Consider the following 16,878-nt stretch of genomic DNA (forward strand, 5'->3'; position numbering starts at 1 on the left):
GCCCGAGAGCTCCAGGCTGGCCTGGGTTTGGAAAAAGAACGCTATGCGATTGACGACCCTGGCTGCCCCGGACGGTCACCAAATGAGGGGAAGAAAGGTCTCAGCTACCCCCCCCCGCCCCCATCAGAAGCCCTACCCACCTCGCCCCCTCCACCTCCATCCAACACAGGGTCTGCTCCTCCGTCCTGGCAAACCGCCTGCCCCCCACACACACACCATTGTGTCCGCACTTCTGGAAGGACCCGAGGTGCCGGGGCCTGACCGACAGCTCAGGAGGGTCCTTCCGAGGTGAGCCTCCCGGTCGCCGTCTCCTCGGCGGCGTCTGGTATCCGGAAACCGCGGGGGCCGGGAGGGGCAGAGAGCGCGCAGTGCGCGGCCCACCCGGCAGGTGGCGGCGTCTCCCCGCGGCCCGCCCCCCTCGCGGGCCTCCCGGACCGCGCGCGCCTGCCCTTGACCGCGGCGGGAGACTTCCCGGCTCAAACCCCGGCTCGCCCGGGTGCCCGCTTCGGGACAGAGGGCAGCGCCGGAAGGGCGCGGGCAAGCTCCGAGCGCCGGGGGGCAACACGCCCGCCCCCGAGGGTGCGGCGCGCCGGGGCAGGAGGGGGGCAGGGCTGGTGGGGCTGGGCGGCCGCCTCCCGGAGTCCCGCCCGGCCCTCCCGGGCCTCTCCCCACCGCCCGGGACGGCGGCGGACGGGGCGCCGGCGGACGGGGCGCCCGCGGGTGAGGGCTGCATGGGGCCCCCGCGCGGCCCGCTCTGCTGGCTGCTGCTCCTGCTCACGGCTGCCTGCTCGGGGATCCTCCTCGCTCTGTACTCCTCGGCGGTGGGGCCCTACCCGGGGCCCCGGTCTGGAGCCAGGTAGGGGCTACGGCGCGGTCCGACCGGAAAGGCGCAGGGGACGCGCGGGGCGCCCAGCCCGGGCCCCATCAGTTCGCGCGCCGCGTTGGCCTCCCCGGGGTCGGGGGCCCTTTGTCCCCGGAGCCTCCACCCGGGCGCCCAACCTCCGCTGCCCGGTCCCCAGAGCCCTTGTCGGGGTCCGGGAAGGACCTCGCACCTTGAGCACCGGCCACTGGCTCCCGAAAGCCTTGTGGGTTAGTTCCCTCCGGATTGCCTGATTAGAAACACTTTCTATCGTCCAGATTTGGAGTCAGATAAAAACAGCCCCGTTTTTGTCGGGAACTCTCCCTCGCTAACGGCCCATTTCTCCGACTCTGCTTTGGGGGAAGGGACCCAAGTCGCGGTTCCAACTTCGCCGGGATCCTCAGCTCGCCTGTGGCGGGTCGCCTTTCCCGCTCGCTCCGTCCCTGCCCTCCCCGCGCCGGGCTGCCTTCTGTCCCCCGCGCGCCGTTTGCTATGTTACTACTTTTGATAAGCGCCGTCTGGGCGCGATCCCGCGAAGCGGCGGACTCCCCCGGGAACACGGGCAGATTGTGGGCTGCATCCAAGTTCCTCTCCTTGAGCCTTCTCCTGGCTCCACTCCCTCGCGCTCGCCCAGCGCACCTTCCTTGCACTCGCGCCCCGCGAGCACAACCCTTCGAGCCTGTGTTGGGTAGGTGATAGTGCCAGTTACTGAAGAAGCCTCAAAAGCACTTGGTTTTACGTCTGGGAGGCGGATCGAGCTGTGCCCGGTGTCCGGATCAGGCAGGCTGCAAGGGCCCCCCCCACAGTCTCGCCGACCGGCCTCTGCGCCCAGGCTTTCCCTTCCAGAGCGCGCTTTTACCACCTGCGCTTTCCTCACCAAACCTCGCTCCAGGCATAATGGGATGAAAGCAAAGTCAGTATCTGGTCTCGGGAAAACAAGGTCAAAAGGCATCTGAAGTTGCGAAACAATAGAAAACACGTGCAACCCATTAGGAGCCCAGTCCCTTTAGAACAAAGGGTGCCCTAGCAGATGGTACCTGAAGTTACTTAATCTCCTGGTAGCCCGAAATTGCATAAGGCCAGGCGCTGAATAAGAGAATCCTTTGTGAATTTTATGTAAAAGATGTTTTGAAACACGTTTAAACACCCTTTAAAAGTGTCTAATAAACTTTAAATATGAGGTTGTCCAACATCCATTATGTCTCAACAAAGTTTTTAAAGGTCTTTACGCCCCAGGCCGGGAGGCAGGGCCTCGCTACAGGAGATGGGTATTTAGTGCCAGGAGAGGCTGGGTGGGAAGCCGGACGGTACCGGGAAGGCGGGGGGCAGGCTGCCTGAGCTCCCCAGCTGGGGTGGGAAAGCAGGTGGCCTGGCCAGAGAGCCCCTGTAGGGAAGGGTGCTGGGACCCCGTCTTACTGGATCTGAGGCCGGGCTCTCATTGCAGCCCAGGAATTTACCCATGGCACAGGAATCTGGGTCAGCAGTTTCCGGGCATCAGGATATCTAGACTTATTTAAAAAGCAAAACAAAACAAAACTTTGTTATGGGGGGCGGGGCCGATGGTGAGAACAGAGGCTTCCAGTTAGTTACCTGCCAGTTACCATCTGTTGTCAACATCATTTGGGCGTTTTGTTTTTTTAAGTTTATGTATTTATTTTTGAGAGAGAGGGAAAGGGAGAGCCAAAGAGCACGGGGGCGGGGGAGGGGCAGAGAGAGAGAGGGAGACAGAATCCCAAGCAGGCTCCGAGCTGTCAGCACACAGCCCGATGCAGAGCTCCAACGCACGAACCATGAGCTCATGACCTGAGCCGAAGTCAGCCTCTTAACCGACTGGGCCACCCAGGCGCTCCCGTTCTATTTTATTAATTACTGTTGTGACTCTCTTACTGTGCCCAACTTATAAATTAAACTTTATCATACATACATGGATGTAGAGGAAAAACCACAGTGTGTACAGATCTGTATGCACACAGTCTGTATGGAGTTCGGTACTTGCCATGGCCTCAAGCATCTGCTGGGGGTCTTGGAAATATATCCCCCGGGATAGGGAAGGACCACTGTACAAGGTCCTTATTTCTCATCAGGTCAGGAAAACATCCGGGAGGGGCATATGTGGGCTGACCCCCTCCCTCACTCCTTCCAGGCTCTCCAGACAGGTATCTAGAAGCCCTTGGATTCCTAAGAAGGAGGGGCTGGGAGAAATCACTGAGCACTGCGGGGAGGGGGGGGGAGTGCTCTAGAGATGAGCAGGCCTCCCTGAGTTTGGGGTGTTCAGAGCAGCAAAACAGAATAGGGGACTCCCCCGGGGGGGGGGGGGAGGTTCTCACTGCCCCTGAGGGCTGGGTACTGTGTCCCCGGTCCTTCTTCAAAGAGGGTCCTGTCCTGCTGAGGACAGGAACTACAGGTTGGGGTGTGGGGGCAGGTGGCCATCAGAGGGGGAGAGAGAAGCATGGGGGAAGGGATCATGCCTGCTCTTTCTGGCCTGGCCCTCCTGGGTCTGTGGAAACCTGAAGTGAGGCAGGTCACAAGCTCCCAGGCGGCTCAGCTGGGGAGACACCTTAGAAGCAAGCAACAAAAGGCCTTTTGTTTCCTTGCAAACTGGCGGCCAAAATCCTCCCCACCTGCTCCTCTGTGGGTTGGGGAGGAGGCAGGAGTCTGGGGGAAGCCCGACACCCATTTGCATAGGCAGAGGCCCCTATTCCTTCTGTCTGCCCTCTTCCCTGATGCTGGGGTCGCCTGGGAGGTGGGAGTAGGGGTGGGGCAGTAGCTTCAGCTCCTGCCCTCCCTCCCCGAGGGACACTGTCACAGAGGTTGCCACTCCTTCCTTTAGCTAATACTCAGAGGATGCTTTTTGTATGAGATACTACAGATTCTCTGTCTGAATCCTGCCAACAATTGGATATGGGATATGATTGTTAGTCACATCACTATGATTATATCTGCTGTACAGATGCAGAGAGTTCGGAGAAATTAGGTAACTTCCTTAGATCGTGGGATACAGACCTAGGGCATGAGGCTTCAGACCCCATGCCTGCCATCGGGAGCCGTAGGGCAGGAGCCCGGCGGCAGGACAACCCACCCCAAGGTGAAGGGGGACCATGTAACACCTGCCTCCGGGGCCTTGGCGGGGAGGTCCGTCTGACGGCGGGCGGGGGCCGGCAAGCTTTCCTATTTTCGTGCTTTACCCACCATCTCACTGTTCGGTAAACCGTATTTCTGCCGCTTGCCGTGGGATCTCTTCATTTCTGGGGTTTATAGAGCTGAGCCAAACGTGATCATGTGACAATAATTTTGTTTCCGGAGAGAGAGAGATGGGCAAAAATCAGAGCCTAGGAGGATCAAAGGAGTGGCACCTTTGACCCTGACAGACCTTGTCAGCCTCTGGAGCTGAGTCCAACCCCTGCTTTACTTCTGCTTCTCCCCCAGGAACACCACATGGTCTGGAACATTCTTTGGACGCGAAGTGTCAAACGCCGGGACGAGAAAGGTAAAACTTGGGTCAGCTATTCTGGCAGTTTTGAGCATCCTCGAGTTAGCAGGGAGGAGGTGAAAAAGAAAAGCAAACGAGAACATTCTCGGAAGGCTGCTGGGTGAGAGCACTCTGCAACAGCCAAACCATGAGCCTTCGAGCTGAGCGAGCAGTCAGACCTGACCACGAGGGTTCCCTGTACCACAGCAGCAGAGAAGGGGTGCAGCCAGGTGAAAAGTTTTGGGGAAATTATGTGATTTATCTTTATTTTATTATTTAAAAAATTTTTTTTTTAATTTTTATTTATTTTTTAATGTTTATTTATTTTTGAGAGAGACAGACACAGAATGGGAGTGGGTTAGGGGCAGAGAGAGAGGGAGACACAGAATACCAAGCAGGCTCCAGGCTCTGAGCTGTCAGCACAGAGCCTGACGCGGGGCTCGAACTCATGAGCTGTGAGATCCTGACCTGAGCCGAAGTTGAACGCTCAACCGACTGAGCCACCCAGGCACCCCAATTTTATTTTTGATTTTTGAAAACTTACATCCAAATTAGTGAGCCTATAGTGCAACAATGATTTCCGGAGTAGATTCCTTAGTGCCCCTTACCCATTTAGCCCATCTCCCCTCCCACAACCCCTCCAGCAACCCTCAGTTTGTTCTCCATATTTATGAGTCTCTTCTGTTTGGTCCCCCTCCCTGTTTTTATATTCTTTTTGTTTCCCTTACCTTATGTTCACCTGTTTTGTCTCTTAATTTTTTTTAATTTTTTAATGTTTTTATTATTGAGAGAGCATGAGCAGGGGAGAAGCAGAGAGAGAGAGGGAGACCCAGAATCCGAAGCAGGCTCCAGGCTCTGAGCTGTCAGCACAGAGCCCGATGCAGAGCTCAAACCCACGAACCGCGAGATCATGACCTGAGCCAAAGTCGGATGCTTAACCGACTGAGCCACCCAGGCGCCCCTGTTTTGTCTCTTAAAGTCCTCATATGAGTGAAGTCATATGATATTTGTTTTTCTCTAATTTCACTTAGCATAATACCCTCCAGTTCCATCCGCGTAGTTGCAGATGGCAAGATTTCATTCTTTTTGATGGCCAAGTAATACTCTGTTGTGTGTATGTGTGTATATATTTATATATATATATATATATATATCACATCTTTATCCATTCATCCATCGATGGACATTTGGGCTCTTTCCATACTTTGGCTATTGTTGATAGTGCTGCTATAAACATGGGGGTGCATGTGTCCCTTCGAAACAGCACACCTGTACCCCATGGATGAATGCCTAGTAGTGCGATTGCTGGGTCGTAGGGTAGTTCAATTTTTAGTTTTTTGAGGAACCTCCATACTGTTTTCCAGAGTGGCTGCACCAGTTTGCATTCCCAACGTGATTTATCTTTAAAAAAGCCTGTGAATTTGACATCCTACTCAGAATGTCTTTTTTTTTTTTTTAAAGATTTTATTTTTAAGTAATCTCTGCACCCCATGTGGGGCTCAAACTCACAACCCCAAGATCCAGAGTCGCAGGCTCTACCAACTGAGCCAGACAGGTGCCCCTCAAAATGTCTTTTTACTATAAAAGTCACATTTAAACTGCTCGACATGGAGTAAACAAGCAAACCCTGGGAAGATGCTCCAAGCTTGCCCAGGGCGGGGTTCGAGAAGCTTCTAGGCCCGGCTCCATAAGGAATGGTCAGCGTTAACTGTGGGCTGAAGCACTTCACCCACATTCTCTCACTTAAGCTGCACGGCAACTCTGTCATGTAGCTCTTACGGGCGAACGAACGAGGCCCCGAGAGGTCAGGTACCTTGCTCAGGGTCCCTCTGGGAGAATAGGTGGTACTGGAATTTGAGCCTCTGCTTTGACCCCAGAGCGTGTCCTCTGAGCCGCTGAGGAATACAGCCTTGCCCCGCTCTGTGTGCTGTGGCCCAGCAGGACCATGACTGTTGTTCTGGATCGATTCGGGTTTAAGAGTTGTTTTCAAGGTCCTAGAGCCCAAACTCGGACTTGTTAGCCGAGGCCTCAGGGAAAGAAATTTCTCATGTCAAACATAGTGAACAGCTAAGCTGTTCAGGCACAAAGCAAGTAGCCCTGGGCGGGGGGTGGGGGTGGGGGGTCCCCATCCCCATCTTAAGGACAGAGGCAGGGGTAGACACTTGGCCTGCGGGCTGAAGACAAACCCCAAGCATCTTCTGGGTGCTTATGGTTCATCTTTAAGTTTCCCAACGTTCCTTCCACCTTGAGCTGCTTGATGCTCATTGACATATCCCCGCCTGTTTTAAAAAAGGATTCGGGGTGACTTTTGGATACACATAACAAGACAAACCTATAAACAGAATAAAATGAAGAAATGGCCGCAGGAAAAATAAAGGTGGGAGAGTAAGACAACGTCATGTAGATCAGTGCAGGAAAAATGTGCCACAAGGTGTAAGGGACGGGCCATGGATCTAGCTCTGAGCTTCCTGGCGGCCACAGTGAAGAAAGAAATTTGCCATTGTGTCCATCCATGAGATAATAGCAAGCCCACTTCCCAAGTGAAGCACAGCCCTTCCTGATAGAAAGACCTGAAGAGTTTTCTCCTGGCATCTCTTAAAGAAGGCCCTGGAACACAGCCCAAAGAGAAGCTGAATAGTAGTGAAATCAGTACGGTCAGTCCGGCTACGATGCTTGGTTTGAAAACGTGAATTTGTTCCCGGAAGGTTGGTTATCTTAGGAAACAGTTTGAGCATTAACACAAATTTTGTGTTTGCTTCGGGGTGATTTGTCCTTGGGAGTGCTGAGGTTAAATGCAGAAAACCACACCCCACCAAAGGGAGCCACGGAGGAATCCGCAAAATACACACACATGCGCCCTCCAGATACGCACCTCATTGAGTGTGTTACAACTCTCTTCCCACTACTTCACGGTAACAGGCTGCCACCCTTCTGATGCCCGCTTAACGTGAGCAAACGTCGAGTCTTTTCCAAGGTCAGGTGCCACATGTTTAATAGAAGCAGTAGACTTTAACCGTGAAACTGTGCTTCCGTCTGTTAGGCCCCACCCCCTTGTGTTTTATGCATCACAAAGCATCACAAAGCTTTTGAGTGCTGCACCACTAATCCCATTTTCCCAAAAGCCCCGGGGTTTCGATTGCACAGTTTTGCACAGCGTGGTAGGTTTTTTGCCGTCCGTAGGGCACCTTATAGCAGAAGCGACCGTACAGCTCTTCCCTGCACTCAGCATCAGACCAGCAGCCTAACAAAGAGCCCCCTTCGGTGGGAAGGGTAGCCCCACCCAGGCCCAGGCTGTGCAGGATTCTGACACGGGGGGGGGGGGGTTGTGGAGAGTGGGGTGGAAACCACTTAGGAATTTTACCCTCCCCCCGGGGCCCCGGGGGCCGAGGCGCTGCCTCCCTATCCTCGGGGTTCTGAAAAAAAAGGGGGCAACACGGCGGGGGGGGGGGGGGGGGGGCTAAAACAAGAGAAATTGATTCTCTCACAGTTCTGAACCCCGAAAGTCCGAAATCAAGGGGTCGGCAGAGCCACCTTCCTGAAAGTTCTAGGGAAGAATCCTTCCTTGCCTCTTCCGGTTTCTGTGGCCTGTGGTCACATCACTCCAGTCTCTGTGTCTGTTTTCACAGGGCTGTGTAGGGACGCCAGTCATTGGATTAGGGCCCACCCTGAACCCATATGACGTCACCCTGATGAACCACATCTGCAAAGACCCTATTCCCAAATAAGGTCACGTTCTAAGATTCTAGGCAGACAGAATTGGGGGGGGGGGGCACTGTTCAACCTAGTACAGGTACCACCTGGAAGGAAATGGTGGTAACCATCCCGGCAGCCCGTTGCGCACGAATCTTACAGTGAGGACTGCCAGAGCTAGGATTTGGATCCAGGCTGCACTCTTCCGCTCAAGGGCAGACGGGTCTTAACCCATTTTGTGGGGAAACGCCCCAAAGTTTCTCTAAGTGCGAAGGGAAGGAGTAGGAGGCCAGAGCCATCAGGCCCTGGAGACGTGGCATCCAGGAGAGAAAGGGCCGGGCAGGGTAGATCCAGAAAGCTCTCTGACCCTCGCCGCACCGCTGTGCCACACAGGTCAGCTCAGCTGGCGGGTCTGGGGGTGAACCAGGGCTGGAGGGGAAGGACGGCTCTTCCCTCCCAACCTTCCTGCAGGTTGGGCTCTGCAGGCTCCTGGGAAGGCGCCCACCCCCAGCTAATGGAGCTCAGCGCTCTTCCCTCCCGCCCCACAGAGCCCGCACTGCCGACACCCGCTCTCTCTGGCCATCCAGAAGCACCCCCACTTCCGGGCCCTGTTCAATCTCTCCACTCCAGTGCTGCTCTCGGGGGGCCTCTTCGCTCGGGAGCTCTGGGACAGCCTGAGCCAGTACAAAGCCCCCTATGGCTGGCAGGGGCTCTCCTTCCAAGGTAACCGGCAGCCGCTGCTTCTCCCCCAGCCCTCTGGCCCCAGTGAACCCCTTCCTCTGGGGCAGACCCTGCCCTCATAGCGACCCCCCCACCCCACCCCGTGCCCCTTTCTTCCCAGGAAGGTCTCAGGGCTCACCCCCCCCCACCCCGTTGTATGACTCCCCCCGTATCTGCCACCCCCTACAAGCACCACGGGGTCAGGGAGAGGGGCTTGGCTGCACCTGCCAGCCAGCTCCCCCCTTCTGGAGCTGGCACCAAGGTCCAAGGTGGCCGAGAACAGGGGCTCTGGGACCTCAGCCTGCCGACGGTTCCTGCCGTGGGAAACTGCCCGGAGGCCCCCCTTCCCGTTCAATCTGCACCCCACCCCTGTGTGCCTCAGATTATTTTATTGTGCCATACAGTCTTGAGAGAACTAGTTCTTCAAGGTCTTGAGATGACTTAAGGGTACAGCCAAATCCTCTCCCCACCCCCCGCCCAGTTCAGCCCACGGTCCCACTGACATTTTGCCCTCCCTGCACCCCCCCTCCACCCTTTGTGCCCTGGTGTCAGACCTCTGGCAGATGGGGTGCCAGGAGCATTCTTGGGGAGGCTCCAACACGACATCCCTCCTCTGAGCGCCCCACCTTGTCTGGCCCCCACAGCCATCAACTCCACCCTGAGCCTCCTGAATGACTCCGAGAGCTCCAAGCTGTTTGCCGCCTCCGGGCAGCCGCTTCCAAACTGCGTTCGCTGTGCAGTGGTGGGGAATGGAGGCATTCTGAATGGTTCCCGCCAGGGTCTGAACATCGATGCCCACGACTACGTCTTCAGGTGTGCGGGCCGGGAGCCGGGGGGGCGGTGGGAGAGAAGCTGGAAAGAGGGCCAGCTGCGGGGCAGCCCCGGCCTCGGGCGGCAGTGAGACAAGCAGGCCCGGACAAAGGCAGACTCGCAGACAGACTCCGAAGGTGGAGTGTGGGTGCCGCATGCCAGGGGGGAGGGAGCTGCCACGGCCGGATGTGCCCATTTCACAGGCATCCCTTGAGGTCTGGAGGGGTGGGTATGGGGCTGGCGACCCCCACTGGTGGCGCCCTGGGCAGAGGGCACGGTCTGCACAGAGACCTGGGGACAGACGCAGCAGGTCCAAGTACAGACACGGCATCGTGTGACCGACCATGAGGAGGCTGACGGGCCTCTGTTTGGACCAGACTCAATGGCGCTGTGATCAAAGGCTTCGAGAAGGATGTGGGCACCAAGACCTCCTTCTATGGTTTCACTGTGAACACGATGAAGAACTCCCTCATCTCCTACGGGAACCTCGGCTTCACGTCTGTGCCACAAGGCCAGGTGAGGCTTCTGACGGGCGTGCAAGGCCGTGGACAGTCAGCGCCACTGTTCCCAGAGCCCCTCCGTGGGGCAGACCCCATAGTTCCAGGCAGCACAGGCCTCCTCTGGAGTAGGGCGTGAATGGCTAGTGTTTACTGAAAGCTTGTGGGGTGCCAGGCACCGTACGTGGGCCCGTCAGTCCCATTTTCCTGGTGAGGAGACTGAGGCCGGGTGCCCTTCATTCAGCAAGGCGGCAGCAGGGCCCGGCTTCAAAGAGCTGCCCTCCAGAATGTCCTTCTGTGAGGGAGGCTGGGTTCAAAGGGATCCAGCCGTGAGCAGCATGCCCAGCAAGGGGGGGCGGGGAGCCAGAACTTGAGACCGCCCACTGCCTCCAGCTCCTCAGCCACGCCCATTTTCGGGAACACTGCCCCTCCCTCAAGAGCCGTCAGGGTGACACCTAAAGAGGGGAGATCCCAGGATAAGGTTGAGTTTCTAGAAGCTTCCTCCTCGGAGCAGGAAATTCAGGAGTCTCCTAGCCACAGCAGGACCTCTCTTCACTCGTGATAAAATGAAATGAAGCAGCTTTGTGATGTGGCCACACCGCCTGTAGGAATGATCCATCCCCGTGTGGACAAATTACCCCAGACTTAGTAGCTTTAAACAGCAAACATTTATTGTCTTACAGTTTCAGTGGGTCAGGAATTCGGGAACAGCCTAGTAGACTGGTTTTGGCTCAGGATCTCAGGTGTTTGCCGGGGCACCCTGGGTGGCTCAGTGGGTTAAGCGTCTGACTTCGGCGCAGGTCATGATCTCACGGTTCGTGGGTTCGAGCCCCGCATTGGGTTCTGAGCTGACAGCGCAGAGCCCGCTTGGGATTCTCTCTCCCTCTCTGAAGATAAATAAACTTTAAAAAAAAAAAATTGAGGCCGGAATCGAGACGGCCCCTCTCTAGGCTCCTAGAGTGTTCTCAGGTCATGGCAGCTAACTTCACCCAGAGTGGTCCCAGGGACCTTTTATGGCCTAGTCTCCGAGATCACCCCCCAGCATCGCTTCTGCTGCTCTCTATTCATTAGTCACGAGGTTGAGAGGGGGGATTACAGGCAGAGAAGAGAAATTCTCCCATCAGGACGGGTAGAGGGCTGTCCAATCTGAGCAGGATGTGGTCTTGTTCGGGCAGGGGTGGGGCGTGGCGAGGGGGGCTGGCTCAGTGTCTCTGTTGCCCCGACAGGACCTGCGCTACATCTTCATCCCCTCTGACATCCGTGACTATGTGATGCTGAGATCGGCCATTCTGGGTGTGCCTGTCCCTGAGGGCCCCGACAGAGGGGACAGGTGAGCCGCCAAATGGGTGCAGGGTGTGGTAGTGCTGGGATCATCCCCCTGCTTGCTCCCTGGGCCCACTGTCAGGTAGGGAGAGTGGGTGAGGGCAGCAAGGAAGTCCCCAAGAATCCAAGAGGGTGTCGGGCAATTAGGCTCTTTTGTCCTCCCCATGGAAAAGCCCAGGTGACCCTGCTGGTCCCCCCAGGAACCCGCCTGAAGGGCCACCCTGGCTGCTCAGCTTCGGGCTGCTGTCCCCATCACCCACGCAGCCCCCCCCAGCCCGCGGCACTGACTGGGTCCGTCCTCTCCTGACTCTGCTGTCCTGCTGAGCACACCGTGTCTGGAAACTGAGGGCGGGGGGATGGTGTCCATGCCACTTGCCCTGGTGGGCAGCCTCCTAGCGCTGTGCCCGTGAAACGGGAGAGCAGGTGACATGGGTCCAGTGTCCTGCAGAGAACAAAGGACGCTCTGTCTTTTCTCCCCGACCTTCCTGGGCAGCAGGCCTCTCTCCAGCTCTTTTGAACCATGTCCCGGCCTCAGCTGAACCTTCTCCCTGTGGCGCTGGGACGATTCCTTGTCCCAGAGTCAAGTCCTTACAGACCCGTGCCACCTCTGCAGCCGCCAAGTCCAGCCCTCCTACCCCCAACACGTCACCCGCCCCCAAAAGAGCAGCTTCTGAGGTCCTTAGGGGTTAAGCCCCCAAAGGCCCCGGCCGCTTACACTGGCCCACCACCGCCCCGCCCCCGCCCGGGTGCCACCCAACAATCGCTCATGAGGCGGCACCTGGTCACGAGTGGGCTTTGTGACACGGGCGGGACCGGGCTCTCGGGGGGGCCGGCTCAGGGACATCGGTCGGGTGGTCACGAGCCTCCCCAACACCAATGAGCTCCCCCTCCCACACCCCCAGTCCGTCCCCTACCCAGTCCCCCTCCCAGTCCCGGTCCAACCATGTCACCCCCACCAACCAGCAGGCCTTCTCCAGCTCCGGCGGCTCAGCCCCGTCTCCGTCCCCCACCCGGGGGTCGTCCTCCCGCCCCCCCTCTCACCCTCCCACTCCAACTGCCTCCCAGCCCTCTTCCCGGGCTTCCTCCCTGACCCCCAGCCCTCACGTCCAGCATGTGCCCCGAGGGGCTTCCCAGACCCCCACTCCGCCCACCTCCAAGTCTCCTTCCCAGTCTGGCCTGAAGTCCGTCTCTCGAAACTCTTCCCGAACCCCTCCCGTGCCTGTGGCCAGGTCCCCCTCCCACAGCCCGGCCACCTCGGCCTCCTACATCGGGCCGGTGCGGGGCATCCCCTCCTACATCGCCCCCTACGTGCCCCGCTTCCTGAAGGAGCCCCCCTTCTTCCAGCCCCCCACCGTGCCCCTGCCCCAGAACCAGTGCTTCCCCTGCTCCTTCCCCTGCCCGCCCCGCAGCTGCGAGCGCCCTCGGGTGCCCGAGTCCCTCTACTTCCCCCTGCCCCCCCCTCCTCCCCACCACCCCCGGGTCAGCTGCTCCTACCCGACCCCGCCGGCCCTGTTCACGCCCCCCTCCTCGCTCTCCTACTGCCCGCCCACCGAGGTCCTGGTGAGCGGGAAGCCACACGTGGTGCCCACCGTGCTGCCGGCCACCTTCTACACGCCCTTCTCCCGCTACTACACCCAGCCCCGCCCGTACCGCGGGCACCGCCGCGGGCCCAGCGCCTCCCCCCTCAGCCTGCTCCCCCACTTGCCCTACGACGGCTCGGGCCGCTCTGTCCACTTCTTCCACCGGTCCTAGGCCTCAGACCTATTTCGGACCAGAAGCCTCTGCCGGGAAATTCAAGCTGCTACATCCACACTTCATCGGCTACCTGAGGGAGAGGTAGGTGTGTGTGTGGAGGGCGGGGGTGCGGGCGCACGAAGAACGGCTCCCCTCCCAGCCCCCCTGCACGCCAGCCCCCCGACTGCTGCGGGCCCTGTATGGCCCGCTCACTGTCATCTCCCCGGAGAGCTAACCTGGACGAGGCCCAGCCCGAGGCGACCGTGGGGATCAGCCTGGGGGACAGCAGTGGCCTGATCTCCTTCCCTCCCTCAGTCCCTCTCCCCCTGCCTGTGGTTTCTCATGGGGGGGGGGGCAGTCACTTGCCCCCCTCTCTGGAGACATTCTGGTTGTCACTAGGTACGGGCCACTAGCCAGTAGAGACCAGGGACGCCGTTGAGCATCATACGAGGCACAGGGCGTCCCTGCAACAAATGACTTGGCCCCAAACGTCAGTAGGGCCGTGGTCGAGAGGCCTGCCGTAGCCCCCAGGCTGGCGCCACAGAGAGCGGGTGAAGGACGGTGGGTGGGTCTGGGGAGGCCAGCTGGAGGCGGTGGCGAGAGCCCCATTCCACGGAGGAAGAAACCAGCTCAGAGAGGCCACGTGGTTGGTCTGGCAGAGTTCGGATGTGAATCCGAGGCTGAGGTCAGGCCTCACTTCCGGACTCTGCGCGTGTGCGCCCCCCCTCCGGGGGGGGCGGGTTCATGCGCCATCTCACCTGTGACTCCAGTCCCCGGACGTGCGTGCCCTGTCCCTCATGTCCCACATGAGGGATTCCGGCTTGGCGGAATGTGGGGAAACCTGGGGGTAGGGCTCAGGCTGACTAAACAGGCCACTTGTGCCCTACCCGCTGTGGTTCCCTAGCCCCCCCGGGGAAGGCAGGGTGCTGCAGAGAGGAGAGGGGACTTAGGCTGGGTTCAGGCTTCCAGAGCCGGAAGGATGGTCCCTGTGGTGCTTCCGCACGGGCCTGTTCCTTTCTCACCCCCGCGCCCCCGGTGAACCAGACTTTTGCATCTGGTTCATTTGGGGTTTTCCTAAACGGGGAACGGATTGCACTCGAAGGGCCAGGAAGTCCTCACCGGCTTTCCAGCCCGTGTGACTCGGTAGCCGGGAAGCCAAAGGGCACAACCATCAAGTGAGCGAGACCTAATCCTCTCTCTCTCTCTCGTTTTGATGGCTCTCTTGGCCTCCAGGTTTCTGAAATCAAAGTTGATGAACACGAATTTTGGAGACCTATATATGCCGAGTACTGGGGCCCTCATGCTGCTGACAGCTTTGCACACCTGTGACCAGGTAACAGGAGCAGAGGACAAGCGTGGGTGGGACCTAAGCCTGGGACTCCGCCTGTATCTTGTGGGGAAGGGATTCCCCAGGTGCAAGAGCAAGCTGGTCTCTGGAAGGGGCGGGAGGGAGTGGGACGGCTGAGCTCCCTCCACACCGGCTGTTCGAGGGTCCTTTCCAGGACAGCTGGGGGGGGGGGGGCAGCCTTGCCTTCCTCTGGCAGCCACCTGTCCCAGCACTTCTGGGCTTCACCTCTCTTCCCCGGCTGCCGTTCCCTATGACACCCAAGGCACGCGCTATCAGATTGTTCTTGCGGAACCAAAATCTCCTCCAGGGAAGTGGCAGGGACACATCCTTTTATGAGTACATTCTAGAACCGAGCTGGACAGCAGAGTCGGCCTTCCACACGCAACCTTTGAAATCACTGCAGATGTCCCCAGTGCAGTGTTGCCCACAGGAGCCACGTGGAGGCAGCCGTGAAACAGTCTGCAGTCACCCACACTTACGCCAGCACGGGAACCGGAGTCCCCTCTCTTCCGTGCCCCACACCTCTTCCCTGTTGTATAGCAGCGGTCTCTTGACTACGTTCCCATCAGACTGGGACAGGAGTAGTGATGGGCTTTTGCCTCCGTCTTGGGCTTCACCACGGAGATGATGGCTTTGCCCAGACATCACGGACCAGGGTTTAAAACCCAGCCTGGCCACTCAGTGGCTTGTGACTGAAGACCTGTTCGCTTCCCTGTTTAAGTTTATTATTTTGAGAGGGAGGGGAGGAGCAGAGAGAGAGGGAGAGTCCCAACCACCAGGCTTGGTGCTGTCGGTGCGGAGCCCGACACAGGGCCCGATCTGACAGCGAGATCACGACCTGAGCAGAAATCAAGAGTCGGGACGCCTAACCGACTGAGCCACCCAGGCGCTCCCCACTCATTTGTAAAATGAGGATAGTACCTGAGATTATTGTGGGGCTGAGGAGACACGTCCCAGAGCACAAGTGCCTGACGCTGGCGTGAGCTCAAACTACTGTTTACCTGTGTCTTCAGCGTGGCATCTAAGAAGGGGGGTCGGGGGGGGTGCTGTGCTTTTCTGGAATCTTATCGCTTCACAGGTTTGTCTGCACCTAGCTCAGTGAACGCTAACTCAGGGGCCATCCTTGTCTAGGTTAGTGCCTACGGATTCATCACAAGCAACTACTGGAAATTTTCTGACCACTATTTTGAGCGAATAAAGAAGCCACTGATCTTCTACGTCAACCACGACCTGTCCCTGGAAGCCACCTTGTGGAAAGACCTGCACGAGGCCGGCATCCTCCGACTATACCAGCGCTGACCCTCAAGTACCCAAGCCCTCTGTTCCCGCAGCTGTGGCCCTGACTCCCCACGTGGCCAGAGCCGCCTTATCTTTTCAGTCTGAGAAGGGCTCCAGCTCCCCTCCCCCCACCGCTTCGTCTCTAGAGGGCATGGAGAAGTGGATTTGTGACCGTCACTGAAGCGTGTTCACTGCGGGACACTCCATCTTGTTCTTGGTTCCTCCAAGAAGACTCCCTCCCTCCTGGGTCTGAGACCCACCTTCCGACCCTGGTGAAGGGAAGACCGCTCTGCTGGGCATTTTACAACCAACGGTAACACAAGAGGGGACCGTGACCCTCCCCAGCAAAGGGCAAGCATACTCAGGAGCGAAGGATCTTCAAAGCCAGCCAGCAGCTGGCACTGGGCGACTTGAAGATGCTGGCGGACCAGCAGCAGCCAGGCGCACACCCGCTCCCCCCGGCCGGACCCTCCCACCGGCGTGTCCAGCCGACTCCAAAGCAGTTGGACTCCAAGACACCTACACCACCTGAGGACGCAACCAACTGCCTCCTGCCCCGCGATGGAATCAGAACGCAAGAGGCAGAATGTATTCTGAAAGTGGTTAATTGCGTAAATGATAGATGACCACTTTTGTCTTTTTTGTCTGCTGGGGGGACCGGGGCAGGACACCGTGGAGGGCTTAGCATGCAGATCAGAGAATCCAAGAACCACGGGCATGTCCTGGTATTGACAGGGGCCCACCACACAGAAGGCTTGCCTGCCCAAGGGAAGTCCCATTGGAGAGCGACCACTGCCTTGCCACTAGCACATAAGGTAATGAGCCCTCAGCTTCACATCATGGCTTTACCAATTACATGGGCTTCTACGGAAGGTAAGGTCTTAACTCAGCTGGTGATCACCATATAGCCCTTAAGCCTTGGGTTTACTGGTCCGATGCCTAATAACCTGGCAGTCTCATCTGCTGTTATCGGGCAGCGCTGGGGGCGGTGGGGGGCAGTCTCCCCAAGGCTGGCTGGCCAGAGCCTTCCCGACATGGCACTGAACGCCACTGGCCGATCCACCAACAGCCAGGAGCGGGCCTCTGGCTCTGTGGTTTTGGAAGGTAGATCCTATCAGCACATTTAACGAGAGGGATGAACCAACACTGG

General features: G+C 58.1%; 2 protein-coding genes across 2 annotated transcripts; both read left to right on the top strand.

Moving 5' to 3' along the window:
- The first annotated feature begins 481 nt into the window (after positions 1–481).
- On the top strand, positions 482–16,357 carry ST6GALNAC2 (ST6 N-acetylgalactosaminide alpha-2,6-sialyltransferase 2). The gene is made up of 9 exons (XM_049635640.1): positions 482–856; positions 4,286–4,346; positions 8,567–8,741; positions 9,383–9,551; positions 9,926–10,064; positions 11,272–11,375; positions 13,121–13,204; positions 14,336–14,435; positions 15,582–16,357. The coding sequence occupies exons 1-9, from the start codon at positions 732–734 to the stop codon at positions 15,747–15,749; spliced, it is 1,125 nt and encodes a 374-aa protein (XP_049491597.1). The 5' UTR covers positions 482–731; the 3' UTR covers positions 15,750–16,357.
- On the top strand, positions 11,932–13,205 carry LOC125926324 (uncharacterized). The gene has a single exon (XM_049635641.1). It carries the CDS (start codon positions 12,245–12,247, stop codon positions 13,118–13,120), a length of 876 nt encoding a protein of 291 aa, XP_049491598.1. The 5' UTR covers positions 11,932–12,244; the 3' UTR covers positions 13,121–13,205.
- Positions 16,358–16,878: the final 521 nt, after the last annotated feature.

Source organism: Panthera uncia, chromosome E1 (assembly GCF_023721935.1).
Source record: "Panthera uncia isolate 11264 chromosome E1, Puncia_PCG_1.0, whole genome shotgun sequence".
NCBI classification, from domain to species: domain Eukaryota; kingdom Metazoa; phylum Chordata; class Mammalia; order Carnivora; family Felidae; genus Panthera; species Panthera uncia.

Coding starts and splice junctions, on each gene's coding strand:
- ST6GALNAC2 (XM_049635640.1), top strand. CDS start 732: ATGGGGCCCCCGCGCGGCCCGCTCTGCTGGCTGCTGCTCCTGCTCACG. Junction 4,347..8,566: donor CAAACGCCGGGACGAGAAAG/GTAAAACTTGGG, acceptor CCCGCCCCACAG/AGCCCGCACTGCCGACACCC. Junction 9,552..9,925: donor GCCCACGACTACGTCTTCAG/GTGTGCGGGCCG, acceptor TGTTTGGACCAG/ACTCAATGGCGCTGTGATCA.
- LOC125926324 (XM_049635641.1), top strand. CDS start 12,245: ATGAGCTCCCCCTCCCACACCCCCAGTCCGTCCCCTACCCAGTCCCCC.